Consider the following 27860-nt stretch of genomic DNA (forward strand, 5'->3'; position numbering starts at 1 on the left):
GAGACTTTAAGAGCATGGCTCTTCCCCTGACACTTTAAAAGCGTGGCTCTTCCCCTGAGACTTCAACACCTTCGTTTTGGACATTTAGCATTCAGAACTGTGAGAGAACAAGTTTCCAGTGTGTGTGTGTGTTTTGTTTGTTTGTTTGTTTGTTTTTTAGACAGAGTCTCATTCTGTTGCCCAGGCTGGAGTGCAGTGGTTCAATCTTGGCTCACTGCAACCTCTGCTTCTCAGATTCAAGCAATTCTCATGCCTCAGCCTCCCGAGTAGCTGGGATTACAGAGGAGCGCCACCACAGCCGGCTATTTTTTTTTTTTTTTTTTTTTTTGTACTTTTAGTAGAGACAGGGTTTCACTGTGTTGGCCAGGCTGGTCTCAAATTCCTGGCCTCAAGTGATATGCCTGCCTTGGCCTCCCAAAGTGCTGGGATTACAGGTGTAAGCCACCACACCTGGCCTAAGTTTCTGTGTGTGTGTGTGTGTGTGTGTGTGTGTGTGTGTGTGTGTGTGTGTGTGTTTTGTGTATGTTTTGAGACGGAGTCTCGCTCTGTTGCCCAGGCTGGAGTGCAGTGGCATGATCTTGACTCACTGCAAGCTCCGCCTCCTGGGTTCACGCCATTCTTCTGCCTCAACCTCCTGACTAGCTGGGACTACAGGCACCCACCACGCCCGGTTAATTTTTTGTATTTTTAATAGTGACGGGGTTTCATCGTGTTAGCCAGGATGGCCTCGATCTCCTGACCTCGTAATTCGCCCGCCTCAGCCTCCCGAATTGCTGGGATTACAGGCATGAGCCACCGCACCCGGCCAAGTTTCTGTGGTTTTAAGCCACCTTGTTTGTAAGATTTGTGTGTGTGTGTTTTAAGTTTTTTATTTTTAATTATTATGAATACATAAGGGCAACCCGCTCGGGTCCCCTTCCACACTGTGGAAGCTTTGTTCTTTCGCTCTTTGCAATAAATCTTGCTACTGCTCACTCTTTGGGTCCACACTGCTTCTATGAGCTGTAACACTCACCGCGAAGGTCTGCAGCTTCACTCCCGAAGCCAGCGAGACCACAAGCCCATCGGGAGGAAGGAACAACTCCAGAGGTGCCGCCTTAAGAGCTGTAACACTCACTGCGAAGGTCTGCAGCTTCACTCCTGAGCCAGCGAGACCACGAACCCACCAGAAGGAAGAAACTCCCAACACATCTGAACATAAGGAACAAACTCCGGACACACCGCCTTTAGAACTGCAACACTCACTGCGAGAGTCCGCAGCTTCATTCTTGAAGTCAGTGAGACCAAGAACCCACCAATTCCGGACACAGCACCACTGTGTTATAACCAAGCGAGTTATAGAGAAATGCCCCACTTTGAGATTAATTCAGGAGTCCTTTATTGCCGGCGATAGGGATGGCTAGCGCTCAAAATTCTCCGGCCCCCAAGAAGGGGCTAGATTTTCTTTTACACTTTGATTTAGAAAGGGGAGGGGGAGCCTAGCTGAAGCAATCTTACAGAAGTAAAAAAAAAAAAATATTATGAATACATAATAGTTGTGTATATTTACCGGACATATGTAATGTGGTTTTGGGTTTTAGTGTTTTTTTTTTTTTTGAGACAGAGTCTGGCTCTGTTGCCCAGGCTGGAGTACAGTGGTGGGATCATGGCTTACTGCAGCCTTGACCTCCTGGGCTCAAGTGATCCTCCTGCCTCAGCCTCCCATGTAACTAGGACTACAGGCATGCCCCACCACGTCCAGCCAATTTTTTTTTTTTAGTAGAGACGAGGTCTCACTGTGTTGCCCAGGCTGATCTTGAACTCCTAAGCTCAAGAGATCTTCCTTTCTCACCCTCCCAAAGTGCTAGGACTACAGGTGTGAGCCACTGTGCCTGTCCTTCCGTTATGTTTTGATACAGGCACACAATGTGTTCGTTTATAAAGTTTGTAATAATTTATCACAGGCAGCCCTAGGAAACTAATATAGCCGAGTTTCCTGTTTCTTTTCTATATCACATCTGCTAGGGCTGCATGTCCCAGGTGGCTTCTTCACCCACTTGTCTAGTGCCTGGGTTGAGATGGTTGAAACATCTGGGGCTCTATCTCCACATGGCATTTATACATGAGTAGCTTGGGCTTCCTCACAGCATGGTGGTCTCAGGGCAGTAGTACTTTTACATGGCAACCAGTTTCCCCAGAGTGAGCGTTCTAAGATTCAGAAAGTGAAAAATGACAGTTTCTTAAAGCTTGGTTCCAGAACATAGCACAGCAAAACTTCCACCACAGTCACAGAGTCACTCATATTCAAGAGGCAGAAGTACAGACCTCACTTCTTTAAGCCACCACAATGACAGGTGGTGATATGTGACTAGAGAAAGCCCTAAACAAGAAACTTGTCCCTCACCTGCCCCCAAATACCATGGAAGATGTCTTTTTTTTTTTTTTTTTTTTTGAGATAGAGTCTCACTGTGTCATGCAGTGGTGTGATCTTGGCTTCCTGCAACCTCCACCTCCTGGGTTCAAGTGATTCTCCTGCCTCAGCCTTCCGAGTAGCTGGAATTACAGGCACCCACCACCTTACCTGGTTAATTTTTGTAATTTTAGTAGAGACGGGGTTTTGCCAAATTGGCCAGGCTGGTCTCAAACTCCTGACCTCAAGTGATCTGCCCACCTCGGCCTCCCAAAGTGCTAGGATTACAGGCGTGAACCACGACAGCCAGCCGAAGATGTCTTATTTTTTTTCTTCATTAGCCACAAGGCTTGATGGGGAATGTAATTTTTGTCTCCATGGGTTGCCTTAGCAAATGATGAGAAGAACATGAATTTTTCAATATTGTGCTCCTAGAGTGCCATTGAAATGGTAGTTCTGTCTCTTTTTCTGATAGTCCTGAGGCATCACGGGAAATAGAGCCCAGCCTTTATCCCCCATCCCCAGCACATCAGGGGAAGTGCACTCTTGTCCTTATTCCTCACTGCAGTGCATGCAGGGAGTTCTGGCCATCAGGTTATCTTCTATCTGTCTCCTGTCCCAAAGCATGCTGGGAAATGTGGGGATGTCTCCTTAGAACAATAAAATAGTTGCAACATTTGAAGTTTAGGAGAAGACTAGGTTAGTGTTCAGTGTGTGATCTGGAAGGTTGCATTTGTAAGAATTAAAGAAAGAGGAGGCCAGGCATGGTGGCTCATGCCTGTAATCCTAGCACTTTGGGAGGCCAAGGTGGGCAGATCACCTGAGGTTGGGAGTTTGAGACCAGCCTGACCAACATGGAGAAACCCCATCTCTACTAAAAATACAAAATTAGCCAGGTGTGGTGGTGCATGCCTGTAATCCCAGCTACTCGGGAGGCCGAGGCAGGAGAATCGCTTGAACTGGGAGGTGGAGGTTGCGGTGAGCTGAGATTGTGTCATTGCACTCCAGCCTGGGCAACAAGAGTGAAACTCCGTCTCAAAAAAAGAAAAGAAAAGAAAAGAAAAAGAAAAAGGAAAGAAACATGAAATGTGGCTTGACAGTGAAGGACAGGTTTATTTTAGAGAAAACAAACCTGAGGGGGGCTTTTGGCTGAGTTAGGGTAGAGAGCCCCCAATTTTTTTTTTTTTTTTTTTTTTTTTTTTTTTTTACAGACTAAGGATATTTAAGAGTTTTGGAAGGGGGTGCTTATTGTAGGTTCGGAATGTTTTTATGTGAGGAAAGGTTTATTGCGGGGTTGGAAAGTCTCTGGTCGGAGGGGAGGCTATCTGGGGGTTGGCATGTTTCTGGTCAGAGAGGGGTTTATCTTAGGGTTGGAATGTTTCTGGTTATGCTGATGGTAGCCATTAGGCTGATGTTTTGGGGCTGGATTTAGCCGATTTTTTTTTTTTTTGAGACGGAGTCGCACTCTGTCGCCCAGGCTGGAGTGCAGTGGTGCAATCTCGGCTCACTGCAAGCCCCACCTCCCGGATTCACACCATTCTCCTGCCTCAGCCTCCCGAGTAGCTGGGACTACAGGCGCCCACCACCACGCCCGGATTTAGCCGATTTTTAATCAAGGGGAACTAAGAATGGTGGTGTTTGTTCAAGATGGCAATGCTCCTGCTCTGTCAGCATTTGGAGTCCAGAAATAGATGTGGAGGCAGCCCCCATAAGGACTTCCAACCTAGGCAGGGGCCTCAAACATGACCCCTGATTCTAGGAGCCTGTGGAAAGGTGTCCCCCACCATTTATCCTCCCAAAGATAGACACTACGAAGAAGGGCATACCTGGCCTTGTTCACCAGTACAAAATCTTTAAGTATAAAATAAATAATATGAATATTAATTAATAACAATGACAACACAACAGCGGCAACAATATTAATAATAACAAGAGCTCTCCCATTGGCCCACGGCCTTCCTCCAGCTTTTCTCTTCTGCTTCACACAACTTTGTGAGATAGGTGTTTTCATAGCTGGGAAAACTGAGGCCCAGAGAGGTCAGCACACTGGCCTGAGGTCACACAGCAAGTCTGTAGGGCTGGGAGCCGAGGGAAGGGCAAAGGGGTTCCCCGGATCCAGCCAGGGCAGAGAGGGGGGTTTTAGGTTTAGGTCCAGAGGAGAGTGCCTCCCCACAGTCTGGCGGTCATTAGCAGGGTGATGGTGAGGCTGAGATGGGCAGGGCCAGGCTGGGGAGCAGCCCCCCTGCGGTACTGGACATCCAGGTCTGGGTGGTTACAGCCACTTTTAGTACAGCAGGAGACATTGATGTGGTTCATGCTGAAGGCGTCACCCAGGTGGGCATGTTGGCACATTGAGGCGGTTGCACAGCCTCTTACCATATAGCTTTGGTTTTTCGGTTCTGAGGAAAGAGAAGATGGAGTGAGACTTCCAGCTCCTGGGCCCAGGACTGGAATTCTCCAGTAGGTGACCTGCCACCTTGCAGTGGGTGCCACCTTCACTACCACCTAGAGAAAGCAGCAGTTCTCAGGGCCAGCTACGGTGGCTCATGCCTGTAATCTCAACACCTTGGGAAGCCAAGGAGAGAGGATAGCTTGAGCCCAGGAGTTCCAGACCAGCCTGGGCAACATAGAAAAACTCTGTCTCTACAAACATAAAAAAATAAGCTGTAGTCCTAGCTACTTGGGAGGCTGAGATGAGAAGATCACTTGAGCCCAGGAGATGGAGGCTGTGGTGAGTTATGATCACACCACTGCACTCCAGCCTGGGCAACAGAGTGAGGCCCCGTCTCAAAAAACAAACAAAAAAAAAAACGAAAAAAAAAAAAAAAAGAAAGAAAGGAAGGGAGGGAGGGAGGGAAGAAGGACGGAAGGGAGGAAGGGAGGAAGGGAAAGAAGAAAAAGAAAGAAAGAAAGAAAGAAAGAAAGAAAGAAAGAAAGAAAGAAAGAGGAAAGAAAGAAAGAAAGAGAAAGAAAGAAAGAAAGCAAGAAAGGAAAGAAAGAAAGAAAAGAAAAAGGAAGGGAGGAAGGGAGGAAGGAAGGGGAAGAGAGGAAGGGAGGAAGGAAGGAAGGGGAAGCGAGGAAGGGGAAGGGAGGAAGGGAGAAAGGGAAGGAAGAGAAAGAAAGAAAAGAAAAGAAAAAGACAGAGGGAAAGAGAAAGAAAGGAAAGAAAGAAAGAAGGAAAGAAAGAAAGAGAAAGAAAGAAAGGAAAGAAAGAAAGAAAGGAAAGAAAGAAAGAAAGGAAAGAAAGAAAGAGAAAAGAAAGAAAGGAAGGGAGGAAGGGAGGAAGGAAGGGGAAGGGAGGAAGGGAGGAAGGAAGGAAGGGGAAGGGAGGAAGGGAGAAAGGGAAGAAGGAAGGAAGAGAAAGAAAAGAAAAGAAAAAGACAGAGGGAAAGAGAGAAATAAAGGAAAGAAAGAAAAAGAAAGAAAGGAAGGAAGGAAGGAAGGAAGGAAGGAAGGAAGGAAGGAAGGAAAAAGAAAGAGAGAAAGAAAGAAAGGAAGCGAGCAGCGGTTCTTAAAGTGTGGCTCAGGGACCCCAGAGACGCTTTCAGGAGATGTGTGATTTCACATGGCTTTTTCACTCCCATAAGTGTACAATGGGCTTTTCCAAAAACTCCAGGACATATGATACTGCAACAGACTGAAAGCAGAAGCTTCCATGAGGACCCAGCCATCTTCTATTAAACCGGACATTAAAGAGATGTGCAACACAGCAAAATAATTCCAGTTTTCTCATTTTGCTTTTTTTTTTTTTTTTTTGAGATGGAGTCTCACTCTGTCACCCAGGCTGGAGTGCAGTGGCATGATCTCGGCTCACTGCAACCTCCGCCTCCCGGGTTCAAGCAATTCTTCTGCCTCCCAAGTAGCTGGGACTACAGGCACGCACCACCATGCCCGGCTAATTTTTGTATTTCTAGTAGAGACAGGGTTTCACCGTATTGGCCAGGCTGGTCTTGAACTCCTGACCTTGTGATCTGCCCGCCTTGGCCTCCCAAAGTGCTGGTATTACAGGCGTGAGCCACTGCACCTGGCTGTTTTCTTTGTTTGTTTGCTTGTTTGTTTTTTTTAAGACAGGGTCTCGCTCTGTTGCCCAGGCTGCAGTGCAGTGGTGCAATCTCGGTTCACTGCAACCTCCACCTCTCAGGCTCAAGTGACCCTCCCACCTCAGCCTCCCAAGTAGCTGGGATGACAGGCATGCACCACCATGCCCAGCTAACTTTTGTATTTTTTGTAAAGACAGGATCTTGCTCTGTTGCCCAGGCTGGTCTCAAATCCTTAGGCTTAAGTGACCCACCCACCTTGGCCTCCCAAAGTATTGGGATTATAGGCATGAGCCACCATGCCTGGCTGTCATTACATTTTTCTTTGGAAACTATAGTCAGTTTTCATTAAAATGTTATTTATCTTAATGTGTAATGAGTTTTTATTGTTATAGGATGAATTCATAAATAAACCTTTAAAGATTTTTCAGTTTTGGCTGGGCATGGTGGCTCACATCTGTAATCCCAGCACTTTGGGAGGCCGAGGCAGGCAGATCATGAGGTCAGGAGATCGAGACCATCCTGGCCAACATGGTGAAACCCCGTCTCTACTAAAATTACAAAAATCAGCTGGGCATAGCGGCTCATGCCTGTAATCCCAGCTACTCAGGAAGCTGAGGCAAGAGGATTGCTTGAACCCAGGAGGGGGAGGTTGCAGTGAGCTGAGATCATGCCACTGCACTCCAGCCTGGCGACAGAGCAAGACTCCATTTCAAAAAAAAAAAAAACAAGATTTCTCAGTTTTAATTTTAATTTTATTTTATTTTATTTTTTGGGACGGAGTTTCACTCTTGTTGCCCAGGCTGGAGTGCAATGACACAATCTTGGCTCACCGCAACCTCCGCCTCCTGGGTTCAAGCGATTCTCCTGCCTTGGCCTCCCGAGTAGCTGGGATTATAGGCATGTGCCACCACGCCCGACTAATTTGTATTTTTAGTAGAGACGGGGTTTCACCATGTTGGTCAGGCTGGTCTTGAACTCCCAACCTCAGGTGATCCACCCACCTCGGCCTCCCAAAGTGCTAGGATTACAGGTGTGAGCCACTGCAGCTGGTTCTCAGTTTTAATTTTAATGTGGCATTTATCTATAGAAATCACTGACATAAACAATAAACAGTTTTTTTTTTTTTTTTGAGACAAAGTCTCCCTCTGTCATCCAGGCTGGACTGCAGTGGGGTGATCCCCACTCACTGCAGTCTCCTCCTCCTGGGTTCAAGTGATTCTCGTGCCTCAGCCTCCTAAGTAGCTGGGGTTACAGGTGCACGCCACCACACCCAGCTAATTTTTGTAATTTTTTGTAGAGACAGGGTTTCACCATGTTGGCCAGGGTGCTCTCATACTCCTGACCTCAAGTGGTCCTCCACCTCGCCCTCCCAAAGTGCTGGGATTACAGGCGTGAGCCACCACACCTGGCCAACAATAATTTTTAAGAGCTTGAAGAAGTTGAGACCAAAAAGTTTGAGAACCACTGGAATACAGAGACCTTTCCAGGACACCACGGGATGAAAGCCCAAGATGTCTTCAGCAAATCCCCACAACCCATGAGAAATCCACCAAAGAATTCCATTTTTCTTTCCCTTTTTCTTTTTGTAGAGATGGGGGTCTTGCTATGTTGCCCAGGCTGGTCTCAAACTCCTGGCCTCAAGAGATCCTCTGGCCTCAGCCTCCCAAAGTGCTGAGAATACAGGCTTCAGCCACCGCACCCAGCCGGAATTCCACTTTTCCATGGCAAAAATGTCCACATCCTGATAGACAAGTCCTAATTCCTTACAATAATATTCACCTACCTGAAGGAAATCCCACCTTTTCCACAGGGAGACCCACCACGGTTAAGTCCAGCTTAACTGGAAGGCAATCTTTTGCAGAACTCTCCACCCTCAATAAGTGTTCCCTCCCAGCCTCAGAGAGGGCCTCACCGTAAGTGCCGGTGGCTACCAGACATTGATTCATGGGGCCTCGGCAGTCAATGAGGAAAGTCTCTTCAGAGGAGCATCCATGGGTGCTGTTCCCCTGGCAGCTGTAACACTGGCGGCCATTCTGCGGCAGATTTTCAAGCTCCAGGACTTAGGAGAATACCAGAGACACAGAGACCAAGAAAATTAGTGCTCCGATCCCCACTTCCTTGAATGACCTCCCCAGGACTTCCACTCCGAGCCAGAGATGTCATGGAGCCAGAGATGTCATGGAGCCACCTTGTGGTCAGGCATCTGAATGGCATTTGGAGGGGGATGGTTTTCAAGGGCTTGAGAGAAACCCCACCTTTCAACTCCCCATGAGTCCCATTTCTGGCCAGGCACCGTGCTGGTTGCTGGGTAAGCAACTATGTAAGATGAAACCGTCCTTGCTCTCACAGAAGTTACAACTTATTTATTTATTTTTGATACAGGGTCTCACTTTGTTGCCCAGGCTGGAGTGCAGTGGCGCAATTGTAGCTCACTGCAGTCTCGACCACCCCCGCTCAAGAGATTCTTCCACATCAGCCTCCTGAGTAGCTGGGACTACAGGCGTGCACCACCATGCCTGGCCAATTTTTCTGTTTTTTGTAGAGATGGGGTTTTGACACATTGCTCAGGCTGGTCTCAAACTCCTGGGATCAAGCAATCTGCCTGCCTCAGCCTCCCAATGTTCTGGGATTACAGGTGTGAGCCGCTGTACCTGGCCATAACTTACAAGTTATTACTATTATTATTATTACTAAAAAATTTTTTTTGAGACGGGGTCTTGCTATGTTGCCTAGGCTTGTCTCAAACTCCTGGCCTCTGGCGATCCTCCCTCCTCCGCCTCCAAAAGTGCTGGGATTACAGGTGTGAGCCACTGTGCCCAGCCAGAATTTACAATTTAGAGCTACACTACTCAATCTGGTAGCCACTGGCCACATGTGGTTGTTTACATTTAAATAAATTAATATTAAATCGAATCTTAAAATTCAGTTCACATTTCAAGTGCTCACTGACCACATACAGTGGTGGCTGTAATATTAGACAGGACAGATATGGAACATTTCTATCTGTTGACAGTGCTGGGTAATAGAGACAGGGATCTAGATTACACTGGAGGGGAGGGACAGTGAAAGCATCCCTGAAGATGATACATTAAAGCTGAGGCCTAATGGATGAGAAGTTGCCAGCAGGGTGAACTCTTGGGGAAGATGTGTTCTAAGGGAGGATACTGCATGTGCAAGGGCCATGAGGGCCAGATGGGCTTTGGTGATTATAGAAACCAAATGAACGTCAGCACAGCGGCTCATGCCTCTAATCTCAGCATTTTGGGAGGCCAAGGCAGGAGAATCACTTCAACCTGGGAGGCGGAGGTTGCAGTGAGCCAAGATTGTGCCACTGCACTCCAGCCTGGCTGACAGAGCGAGACTCCAACTCAGAAAAAAAAAAAAAAAAAGAAAAGAAAGAAACTAAATGAAGGTCAGGCACAGCGGCTCATGTCTGTAATCCCAGCACTTTGGGAGGTCAAGGCAGAAGGATTGCTTGAGCCTGGGAGTTTGATACTAGCCTGGGCAACATAGTGAGACCCCATCTCTACAAAAGTTTTAAAATGTAGCTGGGTGCAATGATGCGCATCTGTAGTCCCAGCTACTTGGGAAGCTGAGGTGGGAGGATCACTGGAGCCCAGGAGTTTGAGGCAGCAGTGAGCCGTGATTGTGCCGCTGCACCCTAGCCTGGGCGGCAGAGCAAGACCCTATGTCTAAAGAAAACACAAAACCCCAAAAACTAATCTAAACAAAGACCGCAAGGCAGACAGGTGCCAGATTACATAGGCCAGCAGAATAAGGCCTTTGGATCTTATTCTAAGAGGAAGGGGAAGTCACTGAAGTGCCTAAGAAAGGAGGGTGACATGATCTGATTTACATTAAAAAATAAAAAAATGGTGGTGCACGGTGGCTCATGCCTGTAATCCCAACACTTTGGGAGGCCAAGCCCAGGAGTTTGAGACCAGCCTGGGTAACATAGCAAGACCCCGTCTCTACCAAAAATACAAAATTAGCCTAGTGTGGTGGCATGCACCTGTAGTCCCAGCTAGTCCAGTGGCTTAGGTGGGAGGAACTCCTGAGCCCAGGAGTTTGAGGCTGCAGGGGGCCATGATCATGCCAGTGCACTCCAGCCTGGGTGACAGAGCGAGACCCTGTCCCCCCCACACCCCCCAAAAAAATCACTCGCTGCTGGATTGAGCCTTGGCTGTAGGGTGGCAGGAGTGGAAGCAGGGAGACCAGAGAGGTCATTGCAACAACCTGAGCAAGAAGTCAGCATGGCTCAGCCCAGGTGGTGGCAGTGGAGGCGGGTAGGAGTGGGAAAATCTGAGACAGACAAAAGAGACAGGAAGCACAGGCCTTGGCGAGGGCTAATAGACAGTATCATTGAATTCTTACAAAATTCTTCTTTGAAGAAAAGCCTGGCCGGGTGCAGTGGCTCATGCCTGTTATCCCAGCACTTTGTGAGGCCGAGGCAGACAGATCAGTTGAGGTCAAGAGTTCGAGACCAGCCTGGCCAACATGGTGAAACCCCCATCTCTACTAAAAATAGAAAAATTAGCCGGGCATGGTGGCGGGCGCCTGTAATCCCAGCTACTCAGGAGGCTGAAGCAGGAGAATCGCCTGAACTTGTGAGGCGAAGGTTTCAGTGAGCGGAGATCACGCCATTGCACTCCAGCCTGGGCAACAGAGTGAGACTCCGTCTCAAAAAGAAAAAAAAAAAAAAAAAAAAGACCTGATACTCCCAGTTTTCAGAAAAGGAAACAGAGGCCCAGAGAGGAGTCTATTGCCGGAGAGTGACTGCGCAGCTGTCTGCCCGAGTGCATGCCCCTGCCCGACCCCAGGCCTTGCCCGTGTCTCCCGTTCCTTACTTGGGCCCTCGTTGCATTTGGTGGTGTTGCAGCACTTCAGGAAGTGGAAGGTGTCGTTGTTGTGGAAACCATTGGAGCCTGGGCAGCCAGGAAGGTAGCCACAGCCGCGGAGGTGGCGGTCATCCTTTGGACGTCCTATGGGGGCCAGGGGACAGAGGTCAGATGTCAGATTGTGAATGAGGGACTAAGATGGGATTTGCCCGAAATAGCAGGCATTCAACCATTCTCTACTTCACCCTTCATCATAAGACCCTCATTTTATCTAGAACAGTCATAGATCTTGTCGAAAACTACATATTCCAGCCTCTCCAGGTATACTCATGGGATGAAGTTCGGACCAATGTGATATAAATAGAAGTGCTTTATGGGACTTCCAGAAAGGAGAACCCTTACAAAAGGAGGAGTGCCCCCTTTTTTGTCCCTTCTTTCCTTCTTCCTCCTTCCTGGAACTTAGATGTGAGACCCAGAGCTCTGGCAGCCATTTTGGACTATGAGGCATTTTGAGAATGGAAGTGATGTTTAAGAAACAAGAGGGTGGCCGTGCGTGGTGGCTCACGCTTGTAATCCCAGCACTTTGGGAGGCCGAGGCGGGTGGATCACAAGGTCAGGAGTTCGAGACCAGCCTGACCAACATGGTGAAACCCTGTCTCTACTAAAAATACAAAAATTAGTTGGGCGTGGTGATGCACACCTGTAATCCCAGCTATTCAGGAGGCTGAGGCAGGAGAATCACTTGAACCTGGGAGGCAGAGGTTGCAGCCAACCGAGATCGTGCCATTGCACTCCAGCCTGGGCGACAGAGAGCAAGACTGCCTCAAAAAAGAAAAAGAAGAAAAAAGAAACGAGAAGTCATCTGGGTTCCTGGTGACTCTGGAACTGTCCTTGTGGCCCTGGACTTCCTATCACTGGACCTCTTGTGTATGAGAGAACGTAGTCCCTTGCTGACATCCCTGTTACTTTGGGGTTGTTGTTAAGTGCAGTCTTGGGGAGGAGCAGAGCAGGGAGGAGGAATTGCCAGCAGGTTGGGGCTCACCTTCTTCACCTTCCCGGATCCAGTGGGTCACCACATCCAGGCACTGTTCTTCAGGGCTGCGGCACTGCAGGCTCTGGTGCCGGCCCCTCTCACAGCTCATGTCTGATGAGCCACAGGAAATGCATTCGAGGTAACGGCTTCGGGAATAGGTGACAGCCCGGCCTGTTTGGAAGAGGGGGAGGGGAGTGAGACTCCATGGAGACAGTCCTGGAGCCGCAGCTCTGCAAGGACGCACTCGGCATCAATTCCTCCTTATCCTACCCTGCAGCCAGTCATTGAGCCCTGCCTATTCTGCCTGCTGAATCTTTCTAGAATCCATCCCCTCCTTTCCAGCCCCATGGACCAGTCCAGCTCAGGCCTCCTTCAACTCCAGCTACCTCCCTAGCCTCTGGGTTTCCATTCTTGTCACCCCCTACTCACCCCAGTGCAGCATTTCCACATGGCCCTAGATATATTTCTTTTTATTTATTTATTTATTTATTTATTTATTTTTTTTTATTATACTTTAGGGTTTTAGGGTACATGTGCACAATGTGCAGGTTTGTTACATATGTATCCATGTGCCATGTTGATTTCCTGCACCCATTAACTCGTCATTTAGCATTAGGTGTATCTCCTAATGCTGGCCCTAGATATATTTCTTTCCTTTTTTTTTTTTTTTTTTTCCCGAGACAGAGTCTTACTCCATCACCCAGGCTGGAACGCAGTGGCGCCATCTTGGCTCACTGCAACCCACTCCCCGGGTTCAAGTGATTCTCCTGCCTCAGCCTCCCGAATAGCTGGGACTACAGGTGTGCACCATCATGCTGGGCTAATTTTTGTATTTTTAGTAGAGACAGGGTTTCACTATGTTGGCCAGGCTGGTCTCGAACTCCTGACCTCAAGTGATCTACCTGCCTTGGCCTCCCAAAGTGCTAGGATTATAGGCGTGAGCCACCACACTCGGGCCCTTAGAAGGATATTTCTAATACTCATATCTGACCCTGTCTCTCCTCTGCTCAAGACTCTTCCATAGCTCCCTACTGCCCTCAAAATAAAATCCAAGATCCTCAGCATGAGATTCAAAGCCCATCAAATACTGGGGCCTGAGCACCTCTCTTGCCTCGTCTCCCTCCACTACACCCTCAGACTCTGCTCCACACTGACTTCCCACAGTCCGCAACTACACGTTACCTGGCATCCAGGCCTTTGTATATACCATTGTTTCCGTCTAGAACACCTTTCCTTTGCTCTCTGCCTTCCCTAACTCCTACTCATTCTTCAGGTGTCAGCTCTAATTTCACCTCCTCTAGGAAGCCCTTCCTGATCCACCAGGCTGGAGCAGCTCCCACACACCCCTGGACTCCCCATCCCACTCCGGGTGGTCACTGTCTGGTGACAGGTATGTCTCCTCTACTGGACTGTGAGCCCCCAGAAGGGCAGGGCCAGGGGCTGTCTTGATCACTACTGTGTCCCAACACCACCTGGCACATGGCCAGGGACAGATAAGATATTCAATACATATTTGTTAAATGAATGAATGAATGAACAATTACTTAAAACTCTTCTATTGTTCCCTGTAGTAGCCTGTCTCCAAAATGGCCCCCAATAATCTCTGCTCCCTGGTATTCATGCCCTTAAAGAATAGGGCTGGCTGGGTGCAGCGGCTCATGCCTGTAATCCCAGCACTTTGGGAGGCTGAGGTGGGAGGATTGCTTGAGTCCAGAAGTTTGAGACTAGTCTGGGCAACATAGCAAGACTCTGTCTTTAAATTAAAAAAAAAGAAGAAGAAAAAAGAATAAGGATGCCCTATGTAGTCAACTGGATATTATGGAAATGATGGTGTGTGCCTTCTGTGGCTAGATCATAGAACACATGGCAATTTCTGCCTGGCTCTCTCACTTGGATCACTTTTTCTGGGGCAAGCAGCAGCCATGTTGTGAGGACACTCAAGTAGCACCATGGGAAAGTTCACGTGGCAGAACTGAGGCTTGTGCCAAAGCCATGGGAGGGAAGCATTCATGTGAGTGAAGCTACCTTAGGAGCCTTCAGATGACTGCAGCCCCAGCTGACATCTCGACTGCAGGCTCATGAAGGATCCTGAGCCAGAACCACCCAGCTAAGCCACTCCAGGGTTTTTGTCCTTCAGAAACTTTGTGAAATAATGCATGCTTATGTTATTGCTGCATTCTGTAATGCAGCAATAGATAAAGATAAGCAATAGATAAGACACTACCTAATTGTCCCAGGGATCAAGGACTCACTTGACCGATTCCTGATCACTTTGCCTTTTGCACGAACCTTGTGGTGTTGGCCAGCTGGATCCGTTACTTTTCCCTGGAAACACCAGAGTCATTCCTCTGCCCAGCCCTTGGCTCACACCATTTCCCATGCTTGGCATGCCCTCCCTGTCCTGACCCAAGACACATCTAAGCTGAGTCCAGGCCAAGTCTTAAAAAAGTGAGAGGACCAAGTCAGCCAAGGCTCTCAACTGGCAGGCCGCTAGCTGTAATTAGGCGAATTATTTACATCCAAAGCCCAATCGTCCCCCTCAAAGAAAAATAACTACAAGGCCACCCATGTCTTCTCACACAAACTTCCATGAAAATGAAAACACAAATTCTCACCATTGCCAAAATAGCTGTTCACACCTAGAACACCTTTTCCTTGAGTACTACTTTCTCTTTTTTTTTTTTTTTTTTTGAGACGGAGTCTCGCTCTGTCACCCAGGCTGGAGTGCAGTGGCGCAATCTCGGCTCACTGCAAGCTCCGCCTCCCAGGTTCACGCCATTCTCCTGCCTCAGCCTCTCCGAGTAGCTGGGACTACAGGCGCCCGCCACCACGCCTGGCTAATTTTTTGTATTTTTAGTAGAGACAGGGTTTCACCGTGGTCTCGATCTCCTGACCTCGTGATCCGCCCGCCTCGGCCTCCCAAAGTGCTGGGATTACAAGCGTGAGCCACTGCACCAGGCCAAGCCCTACTTTCTCTAACTCCTACTCATTCTTCAGCTGTCATCTTCAATTTCACCTCCTCTAGGAAGCCCTCCCTGACCTATCAGCCTGGAACGGGTACCTGCTCTGAGCTCCCACTGTCCCTTGAATTCCCCATTTCTAGTTCTGCCCACTCTGGGTGGTCACTCATGGGTCTCCTGTGTGAACTCTTGTAAATGCCAATGATCCTTAGGGCTAATTTCCTTTTTCTTTTCTTTCTTTTTTTTTTTTTTTTTGAGATAGGGTCTTGCTCTCTCCCAAGGCTGGAGTGCAGTGGCTCACTGCCACCTCGACCTCCCTGAGCTCAGGTAATTCTCCCATCTCAGCCTACTGAGTAGCTGAGACTACAGGCGTGTGCCAGTTCACCTGGCTAATTTTTGTATTTTCTGTAGAGACAAGGTCTTGCTATGTTACCCAGGCTAGTCTCGAACTCCTGGACTCCAATGATCCTCCCGCTTTGGCCTCCTAAACTGCTGGGATTACAGACGGGAGTACGGCACCTGGCCAGGGCTCTGTTTTAAGCCCTTTTTATCTCTCACAGTATAGACTCTCTCATGGGGTAAATATTGACATGACTTCATTTCCATCTATCTGCTCATCACTCACAAATCTCTCTCTAGTCTAGACTTCTCTCTGAGCTCCAGACATGCAACGGTCTCTTCAAGGCCCCATGGCCATACCTCAAACACCTGTCCTAAACAAAACTCCCCATCTTCTCCCACAACTGCTCTTTTTCTTGAAGTCCACACGTCCAAGGCGGCCCCATCCAGTCCCCGGGACAGAAACCTGGCAGACCCCTTGATCTTCCACATCTGTGCATCAACGCACATGCTTCTACTGTTCTGTCTTCTAGCTCTTTAATCCTTTTGCTCTGCTGTTTCTGACCTCTATCAAGCATAACTGCCGAGTTCTTCATTTGAGTCACTGTTCTATCTTTTCTGTTGGACTCTTTTAAAAAATGGATTCCAGGTGCTAAAATGTATCCGTTCTTCTGTTTTCCTGAATATGTCGATTGTAGCAATTTTCATGTTTCCTGTCCTATAATCCAATATCTGAGTCACTACAATTCTGTTTCTGTAGTTGGGTTTTTCACTTGGTTTCTGGTCAATTGGTCCTTTTTATTTTCTTCAGGATACCTTGTAAGGTTTTTTGTTGTTATTGTTTTTTATTTTTTGTTTTTTGTTTTGTTTTGTTTTGTTTTGAGACAGAGTCTTGCGTTTTGTTTTGTTTTGTTTTGTTTTGTTTTGAGACAGAGTCTTGCCCTCTCACCCAGGCTGGAGTGCAATGGTGTGATCTCGGCTCACTGCCACCTCCACCTCCCTGGTCCAAGCGATTCTCCTGCCTCAGCCTCCCAAGTAGCTGGTATTACAGGCGCACGCCACCATGCCTGGCTAATTTTTTTTGTATCTTTAGTAGAGAAGGGGTTTCACCACGTTGGCCAGTGTGGTCTTGAACTCCTGACCTCGTGATCCTCCCACCTCGGCCTCCCAAAGTGCTAGGATTACAGGCTTGAGCCACCATGCCTGGCCTGGTTTTTTTTTTTTTTTTTTAAAGATGGGGTCTTGCTATGTTGTCCAGGCTGGTGTGCAGTGGCTACTCATAGGCATAATCCTGCTACTGATCATCACAGGAGTTTTGACCTGCTCCATTTCTGACCTGGGCTGCTTCAACCCCTCCTTAGACAACCTGGTGGTCCCCTGCTCCTGGGAGATCACCATATTGATGCCAAACTTAGTGCAGACACCCGGTTGATATAGCACACTACAGCCCAGAACTCTCAGGCTCAAGAAATCCTTCCAAGTAGTTGGGACTACAGACGCGTGCCACCATGCCTAGCTATCTTGTAAGTTTTGATCAGATGCCAGACATTCTAGATAAAAATCTGTCAAGGGCCTAAACGATGTTTTCTTCTTCCACAGAGAGTCAGGTTTTCACTCCTGTCAAGGACTGGACCTAGGCTTGTTTAGGGCTGGTCTATTTCACTTTGGCCCTTACCCCTAGGGTGGTCTTAGGGGGAAAGCCTGAGATGCTTACCAAGGCCTCTTCAGCTTGGCAACCTGTGTCCCCAGCATCACATGTCTGCTGGAAGCCTTGTTCGCTTTTGTAGCTTCCCAGTTGCTATTTTTCTCTTCCAAGTTTCTTGGACTGTCACCCTGTGCGTGTAGAGCTTGCCAATGACTTGAGGGAGATTTGTTTGCAGGTTGGGAACTCCCTTTTCTGTGGTCCCATCCATTCCAGGATTTTAACTCTCATCTTCCAGACATTCTGGCAGCCCCAGGCTCCAACCTCCGTCTTCTCAGTCTAGCGACTCTCTTTCCGTCTGGGCTCTATTTCCCTTCCACAGCAGCAGATTGGCAAGTGCACTCCGGGAAAAAGCCAGGTTGTCTGTGGAACCCAAATTCTACACTTCTGTTATTTCAGAGGTTGTAGCGCCTCAAGTTTCTCCTTTCTTTCTTTTTTCTTTTTTTTTTTGAAACGGAGTCTCGCTCTGTCGCCCAGGCTGGAGTGCAGTCATGTGATCTTGGCTCACTGTAACCTCTACCTCCCGGGTTCAAGCAATTCTTGTGCCTCAGTCACCCAACTAGCTGGGACCACAGGCATGTGCCACCACGCCTGGCTAACTTTTGTATTTTTAGTAGGGACAGGGTTTCACCGTGTTGCCCAGGCTGGTCTTGAACTCATGAGCTCAAGCAATTCACCTGCCTTGGCCTCCCAAAGTGCTGGGATTACACAGGCATGAGCCACTTCGCCCAGCCAAGTTTCTCCTTTCATTTGCTGCTTTCCAGTGACTTCCAATAATTGTTTCTCCACCTGAACAACCTCTCCCACCCCCAAGTTGGTTTCCCCTCATCTACTCTTGCTTCCTTTCAGTCTATCTTCTGTCCTGAGGTCAGAATAATTTGTTAAAAATATAAATGGGGGCCGGGCGCGGTGGCTCACGTCTGTAATCCCAGCACTTTGGGAGGCCGAGGTGAGCGGATCACGAGGTCAAGAGTTCCAGACCAGCCTGGCCAACATGGTGAAACCCCATCTCTACTAAAAATACAAAAAAATTAGCCAGGCATGGTGGCGGGTGCCTGTAATCTCAGTTTCTTGGGAGGCTGAGGCAGGAGAATCACTTGAACCTAGGAGGCGGAGGTTGCAGTGAGCTGAGATTGCACCATTGCGCTACAGCCTGGGCAAAAAGAGCAAAACTCCGTCATTTCGATCATGACATTTGCTGTTTAAAATCTTCTGTGATGCCCCAGTGCTCCCAGGACAACGTCTAGAAGCCCCTGTGTAACATGCCCCTGCCAAGCTTTCCAGCTCATCTCGCCCCACTGTTTCCTTTGTCCAGCCACACTGCTTTTGGCCACCTTTGTATCTGTTGCCCCCTCTGCTGGAAAACCCTTTCCACTGTTTTTTGTTTTTTGTTTTTTTACAGGATCTCGCTCTGTCACCCAGGCTGGGGTACAGTGGTGCGATCATAGCTCACTGCAGCCTCCACCACCTGGGCTATAGTGATCCTCCCGCCTCAACCTCCCAAGAAGCTGGGATCACAGGCATGTACCATCACATCTGGCTAATTTTTGTATTTTTTTGTAGAGTCATGTTGCCTAGGCTGGTCTGAAACAATCCTCCCACCTGGGCCTCCCAAAGTGTTGGGATTACAGGCATGAGCCACTGCACCCGGCCTCCACTAGCTGTTTAATAGTCTGATTCCTACTCATCCTTCAAGATCCAGCTTAGCTGTTGCTTCCCCTAGGAAACCTTCCCTGACCTGAGTCAGGTGTCTCCTCTGGGGTTCCACAGCCGCTACTCTTCCCTCATCCCAGCCCTGACCCCTCTGCCTGTGTTTCCCCCGTCATAGCCCAGACTAGTCTATTAGGTTGGTGCAAAAGTAATTGTGGTTTCTGCCATTGCTTTTAATGGCAAAAGCCGCAATTACTTTTGCATTAACCTAATGATCAGTCACTGTCTGGTGATGGATGGGTCTGTCACCCCTACACACACACACACACACACACACACACACACACGCTGGGCTGTGAGTCCCATGGAGTCAGGCAGGGCACAGGCTGTCTTGGTCCCTGCTGTGTCCCCAGCATCATGTAAGTACTGAGTGCAGTTTAACCAACTATTCAAGTTGCCACAAGCAGGGTACAATGACATTAGAAATGGGGATGAGGCCGGGCGCGGTGGCTCACGCCTGTAATTCCAGCCCTTTTGGGAGGCTGAGGCGGGTGGATCACCTGAGGTCGGGAGTTCAAGATCAGCTTGACCAACATGGAGAAACCTCGTCTCTATTAAAAATACAAAATTAGCTGGGCGTGGTGGCGCATGCCTGTAATCCCAGCTACTTGGGAGGCTGAGGCAGAGGAATCGCTGGAGCCTGGGAGGCGGAGGTTGCAGAGAGCCGAGATTGTGGCATTGCACTCCAGCCTGGGCAAGAAGAGTGAAACTCCATCTCAAACAAACAAATAAAAAAAAAAAAGAAAGAAAAAAAGAAAAGAAAAGAAAAAGGGATAATATAGGTATCTCAGTTATTAGATTACTGAATTGATAGCTGCTACTCCAAGCTCCTGGTGGATCCCTGACCACTCCCAACTCTCTCCCCAGGACCCTTCATGTCCCTGTGACCCATTATGGAAAGGGGTAACACCAGGCCCAGCAGGGGACTCCAGGAGTTTGTCCCGGCACTGACCAATATTGTTAAATATTTTTGCCATCATCTCTGATTGAATGCACTACTTAGACCCAAGTATTGGTGCTTTCCTTAAGCACATCTCACCGAGACAGGAAGCCCACATCCTCTCTTGTCACTTCCTCAAAACAAACATCTGATTTGGCCCCGCCAGCGGATTAGTGTTTGAGGTCAGGATGAATGAAAACCAGGCAGAATCAGGATGAATGAAGAACAAAGAAAACCCAGTGCAAACGCAGCACTCTGCTCACTGATGTCACCATGACTAGACTGGCCTTACCCTATTTCCTTCCTCACCAGCTCCAGAAAGAGGAATCTCTTTCATGGATGGATCCATGCACCATGGATCCATTCCTTCCCCACCCTTCCTCTCCTGTGGGAATTTAGGAAAATTTGACCTTTTCTAAGTCTTTTTCTTAAAATGATCAGAGCCTGAAGCCATGGAATTCGACAAAGGGGCTTATGGATGTTTCTCTTTTCTTTCTTTCTTTCTTTCTTTCTTTCTTTCTTTCTTTCTTTCAACAGGGCTTATGTCTCTTTCTCTGTTTCTCTTTCTTTCTCCTTCCTTCTTTCCTTCCTTCCTTCCTATTTCTCTTTCTTTCTTCTTTCCTTCTTCTCATTCTCTCTCTTCTTTCTTTCTTCCTTTCTTTCTCTTTCTCTCTTTCTTTCTCCCTCCCTTTTTCTTTCCTTCTTTATGTCCCTTCCTTCCCTTCCCTTTCTTTCTTTCCTTCTTTCTTTCTCTCTCTCTCTTCTTTCCTTTCTGACAGGGTCTCACTCTGTCTCCCAGGCTGGAGTGCAATGGCATGATCACAGCTCACTGCAGCCTTGATCTGCCAGGCTCAAGTAATCCTCCCACCTTAGCCTCCTGAATACTTAGGACTACAAGTGTGTACCCCCACGTCTGGCTACTTTTTGTTTATTTTTTGCAGAAACCAGGTCTCACTATGTTGCCCAGGCTGGTCTTAAACTTTTGGGCTCAAGCTGTTCTCCCGCCTTATTCTCCCAAAGTGCTTGGATTACAGGCATGAGCCACCACACCCAGCCTATTATGGACATTTCCTCACATTTGTTTTTTCACTGCCCAAGTCAGAGACCATCTACTGCAGAGGATTCTCCCAACCTACTGCGGCCCAGTTAATCTTCCCCTCTTTTGACTTCCCTTAAGAACGTCAAGTCTTTGCTTGAATCCTGGCCCCTCAGCATCTATTGCTTGGACCATCTCCCATCCCAGTGGATTGGACAGGACCATCTCCTGCCCAGTCAGATGGATAAACATCACTGAGACATCTCATCTATGTCTCATGCTTGCATGTGAGCTTGTTAAGGGCAGAGTTGCAAGTTATACATAACAACCATACATACAAACATGCAGGATGGGGACTGGGTTAAGGATGAAAGTAACTGTGTCGTTGGGGTGGGGACTTGGGTAGTCTGAGATAAGGATGGGGTTGATTTGGTGATGGGGTTGGAATGGTGTTTGGAATAGGGCTGGGTTTGAGTTGGGAACAGTGTTGGGGTAACATGAAGTTGGGCATAGGATTGGAGGTGAAGTTGAGTTGGGGTTGGATATGGGGTCAAGAATGAGTTGGGGATGGGTCTGAGCTAGAGATGGGTTGGGTTGGGGTTGGGGCTTGCATAAGGCATGGAGTTGGGGTTCGGCTGATGTAAAGTTAAGAATAGGATTAGGATGATGATGAGGTTGAGCTGGGGATGGCTCAGGGTTGGGGATGGCAAGGGCTGCCCTACTCACCAGAGTTGCCCTGGTTGCACAAGTCTAACCCACACACAACCTCGGTAAGGCTGGTGATCTTCAAGCCAGTCCGATAGCTCAGGGTCCTGTTGGTCTTCTCTGAGTGGGTACAGCTTTTCTCCACCAGCTCCAGCTCTTCCCCTTCTGCAAGGAGGGGATCTTCATTACCCCAGAGGCTCCTCTTAGCTCAACCGGCCTCTGACACTCCTGGTCTCAAGGTCACCCACTCCAGGGCTGATCTTTGTTAGGCCTCGTCTGTTATTTGAGTCTAACTCTGTCTTTTTCTAGAGTTAACCTTGCCTCCACCCCCACCCCAACAAGGAGACTGCTGGATTTTATTTTAATTAATTAATTAATTTTTTTTTCTGGGAGACAGGGTCTTGCTGTGCCACCCAGGCTGGAGTGCAGTGGCACTATCTCAGCTCACTATAACTGCTGCGTCATGGGTTCAGGTGATTCTCCTGCCTCAGCCTCCCAAGCAGCTGGGACTACAGGCACATGCCATCACACTTGGCTAATAATTAATTAATGTTTTAAGAGACAAGGTATTGGCTGGGTGCGGTGGCTCACGCCTGTAATCCCAGCACTGGGAGGCCGAGGCAGGCAGATCACGAGGTCAGGAGATTGAGATCATCCTGGCTAACACGGTGAAACCCCGTCTTTACTAAAAGTACAAAAAAATCACCAGGTGTGGTGGCATGCGCCTGTAGTCCCAGCTACTCGGGAGGCTGAGGCAGGAGAATCACTTGAACCCGGGAGGCAGAGGTTGCAGTGGGCTGAGATTGAACCACTGCACTCCAGCCTGGGCAACAGAGCAAGTCTCCGTCTCGAAAAAAAAAAAAAAAAAAGAAAAGAAAAGAAAAAAAGAGACAGGGTATCACTCTGTCACTCAGGCTGGAGTGGTGCAATCACAGCTCACTGCAACCTTGACCTCCCAGGCTGAAGCAGTCCTGCCTCAGCCTCCCGAGCAGCTGGGACCACAGGCTTACATCACCACACCCTGCTAATTTTTAAATTTTTTATAGAGATGGCATCTCACTATGTTGCCCAGGCTGATCTCAAACTCCTGGCCTCAAGTGATCCTCCCACCTTGGCGTCCCAAAGTGCTGGAATTACAGGTGTGAGCCACTGTGTCCCACTCCTGCTCTTGTAGTGACAGCACTACCACTGGGACTTTCTGGATCCATCTGTCCCTCCCCCACACCCTCAGCTTAGTGATCTCAGTAGTGAGATGCCTCTAATATAACTTTATTTTATTTATTTATTTATTAGAAACAGGGTCTCTGTTGTCCCAGCTGGGGCAATCACAGCTCACCACAACCTCGAACTTCTGGGCTCAAGGAATCCTTCTGCCTTAGCCTCCCGAGTAGCTAGGGGTACAAATGTGAGCCACCATGCTTGGCTTCATATACTATTGTTTCATGTGTTCTTAAAGCTTATAAAAAATGTATCATATTCGCCGGGCGCGGTGGCTCAAGCCTGTAATCCCAGCACTTTGGGAGGCCGAGGCGGGCGGATCACGAGGTCAGGAGATCGAGACCATCCTGGCTAACACAGTGAAACCCCGTCTCTACTAAAAATACACAAAATTAGCCGGGCGTGTTGGCGGGCGCCTGTAGTCCCAGCTACTCGGGAGGCTGAGGCAGGAGAATGGCGTGAACCCCGGGAGGCGGAGCTTGCAGTGAGCCGAGATCGCGCCACTGCACTCCAGCCTGGGGGACAGAGCAAGACTCCGTCTCAAAAAAAAAAAAAAAAAAATGTATCATATTCTACAACATTTTTTCCCCTCTCAACCTTAGGTTTCTGAGATGTGTCCACATTGGTATCTGCAGCTCTATTTCCTTCTTTAAGCTGCAGTAGAGCGCTCCATTATGTAATTATTACCACAGTGTTTCTTTTCTGCTGCTGACTTGCAGACTGACTTAAGTTTCCATTTTCTTCTTTTCTTTCTTTCTCCCCTTCCTTCCTCCCTCCTCTCTCCCTCCCTCCCTCTGTCTGTCCCTCCCTCCCTTCCTCTCTCTCTTTCTCTCTCTCTCTCTTCCTTTCCTTTCTTTCTTTCTTTTTTCTTGAGATGGAGGTTCACTCTTGTCGCCCAGGCTGGAGTGCAATGGCACGATCTCAGCTCACTGCAACCTCCGCCTCCGGAGTTCAAGCAATTCTCCTTTCTCAGCCTCCCGAATAGCTGGGATAACTGGTGCCTGCCACCAAGCCCGGCTAACTTTTGTATTTTTTAGTAGAGACAGGGTTTCACCATGTTGGCCAGGCTGGTCCTGAACTCCTGACCTCAGGTAATCCACCTGCCTCAGCCTCCCAAAGTGCTGGGATTACAGGTGTAAGCATTGGAGGCCGAGCGGCGGATCACGAGGTCAGAGATCGAGACCATCCTGGCTAACACAGTGAAACCTGTCTCTACTAAAAAACAAAATTAGCCGGCGTGTGGCGGGCCTGTAGTCCAGCTACTCGGGGTGGGCAGGGAATGGCGTGACCCGGAGGCGGAGCTTGGGGTCCGGCCCACCTTTCTCTCTTTCGTTCATTTTTTTGACAGGGTCTCGCTCTGTCACCCAGGCCAGAGTGCAGTAGCATGATCTCAGCTCACTGCAACCTCCACCTCCCAGGTTCAAGCAATTCTCCTGCCTCAGCCTCCCAAGTAGCTGAGATTACAGGTGCGCGCCACTACACCCGGCTAATTTTTCCATTTTTTTTGTAGAGACGGGTGTTTCACCATGTTGGCCAGCCTGGTCTTGAACTCCTGACCTCAAGCAATTCATCTGCCTCTGCCTCCCAAAGTGCTCGAAATACAGGTGTGAGCCAGTGCCCAGCCTGTTTCCAATTTTCCATGTCACAAACATTGCTGCTAAGAACATCCTTATACATGTGTCCCTGGGATATGTGGCCAAGGTTCTTTGGCATTTCTGCATGGCGAGGAGTTGAGCTGTAGCATATGCTAATCTTCATCTGGACTAGATATTGCCGAATCGCTCTAGGTGGTTGATGTGCCAATTTACTCCCCCACCACAGACACGGTCTGCAACTCCACATCCTTACTAACCCGGGTATTGTCAGATTTTTAAATCCTTGCCAATCTGGTGGGTGTGAAATGGGCTCTCCTTGTTTGTTTATTTTTAGTTTGCATTTCCCAGTTACTGGTGAGGAAGGTTTCTCAATCACTCGTGTTCCATGCTGCGCTGGAGGGGTGTGTGTGTTGGGGGGAAGCTCACCTTCCCACATGCGCACGATCGTGGTCCTGCAGAGGTCCTGTCCCAGGGTGCACTCTTCCACACGGCAATCCCCGTTGCTCTTACAATGCATGCACCGCAGGCCCCAAGAGGCTGGGGGAAGGAGGGAGAGGAGAGGAGAGGTTAACTACGCTTAGCTCCAAGACCCCCGCTCGCCCCTGCATGTCCCAATACCAACACCAAGTCTCTAGGCCCCGTCCATTCAGATTCGCGTTCCATGTTCTGCTGGGTTCCGGCCGGCGGTACTTCCAGTCTGTCCTTTGTCCACGTTCTACCTCCACCCCACTAACTGAACGTTCTATCCCTGCCCACAAGTCCTTTCCCAAAGTCCTGCCCTGGCCCGTTTTTCCTTTCATTCTGTCCTCGTGAGGCGTATATCCTGACAGTCCTATCCCTGCCCTCTCTGTCTATCAGTACGTTCTATTCCTGCTCCTATTAGGTCCTTCTCACCGCACTGGCCCTCGGTCGATTACGCCTCTCCAGTTCTGCTAGGGACGTTCTAGCTTCGCCCCACCCCCGTCGATCTTTATGTTATACCGTCACTCCCAGTGCCCTATGGAACTATCCTTCCACTCACTCCCCCTGGTTCCACCAGGCTCCAGAACCTCTCCCCGCCCACTAGTTTATTCCCAAATTCTAGCCACGGCTCCATCAGCCCTCCGGAGTTTCTATTGTTAGATACTCTAGTTTCCCGCTAAGTTCTGTCTCCGCCCTCCAGCTCTCCAACTTGGTTTTGGCCCCGCCCCAGACTCCTCGTCGAGGTTCTAGCCGCGCCCCCTAGCTCCTCCCCGATACCATAACCCCGCCCCTAGCTCCTCCTCGAGGCTTTAGTCCCGCCCTCTAGCTCCTCCTTGAGGTTCTAACTTCGCCCTTTAGCTCTCCCCGAGGCTCTCCCCGCCCCTAGTTTTTCCCTGAGGTCATAACTCCGCCCCAGTCCCTCCTTAAGGTTTTAGTCCCACCCTGTAGCTCCTCCCCGAGGTCGTAACCCCCGCCCCTTGGCCCCTTGAGGTCCTAGCCCAGCCCCGTAGCTCCTCCCCAAGCTTATAACCCCGCCCCTAGCCCCTCCTTGTATTTTTAGTAGAGACCGGGTTTCGCCGTGTTAGCCAGGATGGTCTCAGTCTCCTGACCTCGTGATCCGCCTGCCTCGGCCTCCCAAACTGCTGGGATTACAGGCGTGAGCCACCGCGCCCGGCCCAAGTGCTCTTTTTTTAATGGAGCGCTTCGAAGCCTCTTCCTTGCAATTTCAAACTAGCCCCGCCCTCTAGCTCCTCCCCGAGGTTATAATCCTGCCCCTCAAGATTCTAGTCCCGCCTTCTAGCTCCTCCCCGAGGTTATAACTCCGCCCTCTGGTTACTCCTCGAGGTTATAACCCGCCCTCTGGCTCCGCCTCGAGATTCTAGCCCCGCCCCTAGCTCATCCTCGGGTCTGTAACTTCTCCCGTAGCTCTTTCTTGAGGTTCCAGTCCCGCCCTCTGGCTCCTCCCCGACACTCTCTCCCCGCCCCAGGCTCCGCCCCGAGATCGTAGCCCAGTCCCTAGGCCTGGTCGCCGACCTCCGGGCCTTCCCGGACATCCCCTTCCAGCTGCGCGTTCGGAGTATCCCGGAGTTGTTACTCATTCCCGGCCTCCCGCGGTCTCGAGCGCTTTCCGGGTTATTCATCGCGGCCCCAACACCCCGTGGCCACCTGCGCTGAGTCAGTTCCTTCTCAAATTCCTCTCGTTTCTCGACTCAGAGCCCCCCACATTTTCCGGGGAAGTAAGTGAGAGTCGCCTCAGTGAGAGGGAAAGGTCCTGAGGGACAATCCCGGGTCTCCAGCACTGGCTCTGCGCCTCTCTGGCAGCCTCCCTTGGCCCTTTTGTAAAAGGGGGTCCTGTCCCCCCGTTTCTCGGAGGGGTAGACCCAGCAGCGTGGAGAGCGCTGGGGGGCGCTGCAGGGTCAGATCCTGCGTATTCAAGCACTGGCTGATTTTAGGCCAGTTATCTAACCTCTCTGTACCCCAGTTTCCTCTGCGAAACGAAATTAATAAAGTCCCATCGCCCAGTTTGAAATTGCAAGGAAGAGGCTTCGAAGAGCTCCATTAAAAAAAGAGCACTTGGGCCGGGCGCGGTGGCTCACGCCTGTAATCCCAGCAGTTTGGGAGGCTGAGGCAGGCGGATCATCTGAGGTCAGGAGATTGAGACCATCCTGGCTAACACCGTGAAACCCGGTCTCTACTAAAAATACAGAAATTAGCCGGGCGCGACAGCAGGCGCCTGTAATCCCAGCTACTCAGGAGGCTGAGGCAGGAGAATCGCTTGAACTCGGGCGGCAGAGGTTGCAGTGAGCCGAGATCGCGCCACTGCACTCCAGCCTGGGCGACAGAGTGAGACTCCGTCAAAAAAAAAAAAAAAAAAAAAAAAGCACTCACGAAATTATGTAAAGCTAAATGCCTTTGCTCCACCAGTTTTTCCTTAGCTACCGAGTGCCAGGTACTGCGCCGCGTGGCGTTGCACAAAGCACGAGAATTACTATTATTTGATTAGGGAGGGTGCTGAGGACTGAACCCCATTCCTCCAACTCATCCTCTGACAATCCCCAACCCCCTCAGTCAGACCCTGTTCCAGGCGCAGGCGTTCGGGACCCAGCCCCTACCTGGGACGCAGGTGTGGAGCAGCAGCAGCAGCGGCAGCAGCAGCGGGTGACCCATGTTGCGAGGGCAGCTCCCGTGCGCGGGGTCCCTGCACGTCTTCTCTCCTTCTGGCCTCAGGAAGGAGGCAGTTTTGTGGCCCCAGGGACTCCTCCCAGACGTTTTGCGAAAGAGCTAGTCAGCCCCAGATGCGTGGGCGCCTCCCCCTCCTCCTGTACGAACCTTCTCCGCCCCACACTTCCCTTCCCGGGGCGCGGCCAGCTGGTGGTGAAGGGTCTGGCTCGGC

At 49.5% G+C, this 27860-nt stretch overlaps 1 protein-coding gene across 2 annotated transcripts; it reads right to left on the reverse strand.

Annotated features, from left to right (window-relative positions):
* Positions 1-1736: 1736 nt before the first annotated feature.
* On the reverse strand, positions 1737-27860 carry PLAUR (plasminogen activator, urokinase receptor). Of its 2 annotated transcripts, none has more exons than XM_003281199.3 (7): positions 27580-27860; positions 24932-25042; positions 21714-21857; positions 12310-12471; positions 11277-11411; positions 8342-8488; positions 1737-2187 (listed from the first exon to the last, which is right to left on the reverse strand). In XM_003281199.3, the coding sequence occupies exons 1-7, from the start codon at positions 27632-27634 to the stop codon at positions 2096-2098; spliced, it is 846 nt and encodes a 281-aa protein (XP_003281247.1). In that variant the 5' UTR covers positions 27635-27860; the 3' UTR covers positions 1737-2095. The 2 variants fall into 2 exon arrangements, with proteins under 2 accessions (XP_003281247.1, XP_003281245.1); XM_003281197.4 differs by lacking the exon at positions 1737-2187 and adding an exon at positions 4222-4788.

This window comes from Nomascus leucogenys, chromosome 17 (genome assembly GCF_006542625.1).
Source record: "Nomascus leucogenys isolate Asia chromosome 17, Asia_NLE_v1, whole genome shotgun sequence".
Taxonomy (NCBI): Eukaryota; Metazoa; Chordata; class Mammalia; order Primates; family Hylobatidae; genus Nomascus; species Nomascus leucogenys.